General features: G+C 29.8%; 1 protein-coding gene and 1 long non-coding RNA gene across 2 annotated transcripts in view; one reads left to right on the forward strand and one right to left on the reverse strand.

The window, feature by feature from the left end:
- Positions 1-2,268: 2,268 nt before the first annotated feature.
- Positions 2,269-3,641, reverse strand: LOC137634832 (uncharacterized protein in mobD 3'region-like). The gene is made up of 3 exons (XM_068367385.1): positions 3,610-3,641; positions 2,751-3,238; positions 2,269-2,561 (listed from the first exon to the last, which is right to left on the reverse strand). The coding sequence occupies exons 1-3, from the start codon at positions 3,639-3,641 to the stop codon at positions 2,269-2,271; spliced, it is 813 nt and encodes a 270-aa protein (XP_068223486.1).
- Positions 3,642-5,103: 1,462 nt separating this feature from the next.
- LOC137634909 (uncharacterized) overlaps positions 5,104-5,263 on the forward strand; it is a 178,723-nt gene continuing 178,563 nt past the window's right edge. The window contains exon 1 of the long non-coding RNA XR_011042581.1: positions 5,104-5,236. This is a non-coding gene — a long non-coding RNA (uncharacterized lncRNA). The remainder of the gene's footprint in view (positions 5,237-5,263) is intronic.

A 5,263-nucleotide genomic window follows, 5' to 3' on the forward strand; every position in this document is an offset into this window, starting at 1 on the left:
TATGACGTCCTACGCACAGCGTAGGATCTGAGAGCGGTATTGTGTCATACCTGAGAGTGAATGTAATATCTTGAGGTCGACAACTCGGTTTTTAAAGGATTAAGAATTATTCGATTCGAGGTTTTACATTGTTATTAAGACCATAATTAGAGAAGTTACGTGTATATTATTATTATTATTATTATTATTATTATTATTATTATTATTATTATTATTTTTATTATTATTATTATTGAAATTATTATTATCATTATTAATGTTATTATTATTATTATTGAAATTATTATTATCATTATTATTAATATTATTGTTATTATTGAAATTATTATTATTATTATTATTATTATTATTGTTGTTGTTGTTGTTGTTGTTGTTGTTATTTTTTATCAATATTATTAATATCAAAATTATTATTATCATTATTATTATTATTATTATTATCATTATTATTATTATTATTATTATTATCATTATTATTATTATAAGTATTGAAATTATCATTATCATTATTATTATTATTATCATTAAAATTATTATTATTATTATTATTATTGTTATTATTATTATTATTATTATTATTATTACTAGCTAAGCTACAACCCTCGTTGGAAAAGCAGGATGCTATAAGCACAAGGGTTCCAACAAGGAAAAATAACGCAGTGAGGAAAGGAAACAAGGAATTTACTTCACCCAGCGTAAGGCACGGGCGCTTACCATAACATCATCCATTATTAGACACAAAATGGAATGATCTTCCTAATCAGTCAGTTGAATCGGTGGAACTTCAAAAGTTCAAACTTGCAGCGAATGTTTTTATGTTGAACAGGCTGACATAATTCTGAACAGGCTGATATAACTCTCTTTTTATAGTTTATATATGAAAGATCTATTTTAATGTTGTTACTGTTCTTAAAATGTTTTGTTTTAATTGTTCATTACTTCTAATTTTGTATATTTATTTCCTTATTTCCTTTCCTCACTGGGCTATTTTCGCTGTTGGAGCCCTTGGGGTTATAGCATCCTGCTTCTCCAGTTAGGGTTGTAGCTTAGATAATAATAATAATAATCATCATCATCTCCTCCTACGCCTATTGACGTAAAGGGCCTCGGTTAGATTTCGTCAGTCGTCTCTATGCTGAGATTTTAATTCAATACTTCTCCATTCATCATCTCCTATCCCAATTATTATTATTATTATTATTATTATTATTATTATTATTATTATTATTATTATTATTATTATTATTATTAATATTATTATTGTCAAAATAATAATAATAATGATATTAATAATAATAATAATGATAATAATAATGATAATAATAATAGCAACAACAACAACTACAACAACAACAACACCAATAATAATAATAATAATAATAATAATAATAATAATAATAATAATATTTCTTTACCGCCAATTTCAGAAGAGACACACACGTTAAATATGAGTCCAATATTTCATCTGTCGATCTCTTAAATTAGTTTTCGAAAAGGTTGTGACTTCAGCAATCTCATGGAGGCGTTTCATAAAAAAAAAAATAAAAAAAAATAGGACTATTGATCATACCCTTGAGAAGCTCTCAAGAAGGTGACCTTTGCATGCAGGCAAACATCAAGGCATCAGTCATTAATCATTTGGAGGTAAGAAGGTATTCTCTCTCTCTCTCTCTCTCTCTCTCTCTCTATATATATATATATATAGCCTATATATATATATATATACAGTATATATATATACTTCATATATATATACACACAAACACACACATATATATATATATATATACACATATATACTTTATATATATGTATATATATATACTTTGTATATATACATATATACTTTATATATATATATATATATATACTGTATATATATACTTTATATATATATAAACACACACATATATATATATATATATAAGTATATATATATATATATATATAAGTATATATATATGTATATATATATATATAAGTATATATATATATATATATAAGTATATATATACTTATATATATATAAGTATATATATATAAATATATATATATATATATATATAAGTATATATATATATATATATATACACGCGTGTGTGTACATATACACATTTTTTTATAGAATTAAAGACATAAACACCCTTTATATAAATCTTCGCATAATTTCTCAATTGTTTTCAAACAACAATTTATGTATCTTCTAAAGGTTATCCCGCAGATGTCTCCAGCCTTTGGATTTAAAGATAATCCTTAATTCAATCCAATTCAATTATTACTCATTGTAATGTGGATAAGACACTGGAAAGGGTTCGTGGAATTTGGATCACTTAGGATAATCCTAGAATAATTTGGATCACTTAGGATAATCCTGGTATAATTTGGATCACTTAGGATAATCCTGGAATAATTTGGATCAGTTAGGATAATCCTAGTATTATTTGGATCACTTAGGATAATCCTGGAATAATTTGGATCACTTAGGATAATCATGGAATAATTTGGGTCACTTAGGATAATCCTGGAATAATTTGGATCACTTAGGATAATCCTGGAATTATCTGGATCACTTAGGATAATCCTGGAATAATTTGGATCACTTAGGATAATCCTGGAATAAATTGGATCACTTAGGATAATCCTGGAATACTTTCGATCACTTAGGATAATCCTGGAATAATTTGGATCACTTAGGATAGTCTTGGAATAATTTGGATCACTTTAGATAATCCTGGAATAATTTGGATCACTTGGGAAAATCCTGGAATAATTTGGATCACTTAGGATAATCCTGGAATAATTTGGATCACTTAGGATAATCCTAGAATAATTTGGATCACTTAGAATCCTGGAATAATATGGATCACTTAGGATATTCCTGGAATAATTTGGATCACTTAGGATAATCCTGGTATAAATTGGATCACTTAGGATAATCCTGGAATAATTTGAATCACTTAGGATAATTCTGGTATAATTTGGATCACTTAGGATAATCCTGGTATAATTTGGATCACTTAGGATAATCTTGGAATAATTTGGATCACTTAGGATGATCCAGGAATAATTTGGATCGCTTAGGATAATCCTGGAATAACCTGGATCACTTAGGATAATCCTGGAATAATTTGGATCACTTAGGATAATCCTGGAATAACCTGGATCACTTAGGATAATCCTGGAATAATTTGGATCACTTAGGATAATCCTGGAATAATTTGGATCACTTAGGATAATCCTGGAATTATATTTTGGAGTAATATTTAAAAGAAGTTGATGAGCAAGATGGATGAGACTAAGAGACGAAGAGGAACTGAAGTAAAGATTTTTAAAAGCTTTGGTGCAGACATTGACATCTATTCCGTAAAATTGTCCCTTTACCAGTCTTTTTAGCCCTTTTATAGCCTTATTTGACCTTTTAATGCTTTGAACCCCTTTTTAGGTTTATTACTTCTTTTATAGGCTTTTTAACCTTGTTATAACCAATTTAACCCCTGACATAATCTGTTTAGACCTTTTATAGCCACTGATAATCTTTTTAACCTATTTTATAGCCTTTGAACACCTTTTATACCCTTTTTAACACCTGTTATAGCCTTTTTAGTTTACGGTCTACCAACGCAAGAGGCCGTGTCTTGCATAAGTCAAGGCGTTCCTAAACGAACGAAGTCTATCCCTTTTATAACCTTTAAAACCTCTATAAACTTTTTATAGCTTGTTTAGCCCTTTTATAGCCTTTTACCCTATTTGTATGTGAAACCACAGTCCACAGTGCGTTTGGAACCGAGTACGGACAACGGCGGTTGAAATTTAAACTCTGAGGGTGCGAAAACCCTGTGAGCTTCTCGGTGAGAGAGACTGTGAGAGAGACAGATACTGTAGCAACCTCTCCTCCAACTCCCTCCCACCTCTGGAGGTGAGGGAATTTATGGATGAAACGAAAGACAGGAGAGAAAAAATTATGCAGTGGACGTTTTTATTGCTTTGCTGGTCATTTTTATTTGTGGTGTGACAAGTGTTTTCCAGTAGTACAGTACTACCATCAGGGAATATGTATAATGTACTAAATACGTCTTTTGGAGCGGTAGCTCATTGTATAAAGTACATTTATACGGACCTCCAACTGAAGAGCCCGTGTCTTACATAAGGCAAGGCGTTCTTAAACGAACGAACGAACGATGTATGAGGACAATACGTAAAACAAATTAGGAAACCAAGATAAAATGTATGTCTAGAATCGTGTATAAATGCGGCATTATGGTTTTATAAACTTTTCAATTATTAGGCCTACAGCCATCTCGAGTAAAGGCAGTATAACGTAGGTACACAACCGTGTATGACAGATTCTCGTCAATATACTTTATACAATTCCAGATATTTATTTTGACATTTACAAAACCCCAAAAGTAATCGAAACATTATAATGTTCACCGGAGAAATCTGTGTATATGAAGCAATGCAAAAAGTAGACTTATTAGCTCTTGATTCAATAATGATTGTACATATAATGCTAAATATGATATAGTACTAAGAATGAGGATTATAATAAATATTATCAATAGTAATACCATAATTGCAGCGTTTTAAGAGACCAAGAGAACAGTCACAATGTGTTAATTTGAGCGCCAACTTCAGCCTAGTCTTACTAAGCTATTTTGTACCTTGCAATTCGATCATTTCTCAGTTATGATTGGTCTAAAAACGACACCTATATCATAAAGTTCATAATGATGACCTTCCTACATTACTTGATTAAAATTTCAGTACTTAACCTGCATATGAAGTTAATTTTTTGTTTCCCTTTTCTATTTAGTCAGATACAACAACTCTAACTTTTGATGCACGACGTTTGGTCAGATACGGTAACTAAACCCTTCGTTTAATTTTGTTATGAATTTTGACTATCCGCTTTTACCTATTTAACTTTTTACAATGACATGTCAAAAAGCATATGGCGAATGATTTTGGGCCATATTCTCCAGATAAAGCAATCATAGCATTTGTTTTATGAATGCGCAAGGCTGCAGGCATTTTTTTGAAGTACCCCGATGGATAATGCTTGACCTAAACAACACAATCAGTCAGTCTGTCTATAGAGTGTTAGTGAGACGGTTGCGTTTTCGGTTACTGGAGGAAATTACTCGATCTATATCTTGTTTCGTAATAAAAACCTGGAATATTTGTGTGCACAGGGATTTAAGAAGGACTTTGCTTTACATGCTATCAAGTAATGAAGGTAAGTACTATTAATAAAGTTAATTTC

The sequence above is a fragment of the Palaemon carinicauda genome, chromosome 45 (genome assembly GCF_036898095.1).
Source record: "Palaemon carinicauda isolate YSFRI2023 chromosome 45, ASM3689809v2, whole genome shotgun sequence".
NCBI lineage: Eukaryota > Metazoa > Arthropoda > Malacostraca > Decapoda > Palaemonidae > Palaemon > Palaemon carinicauda.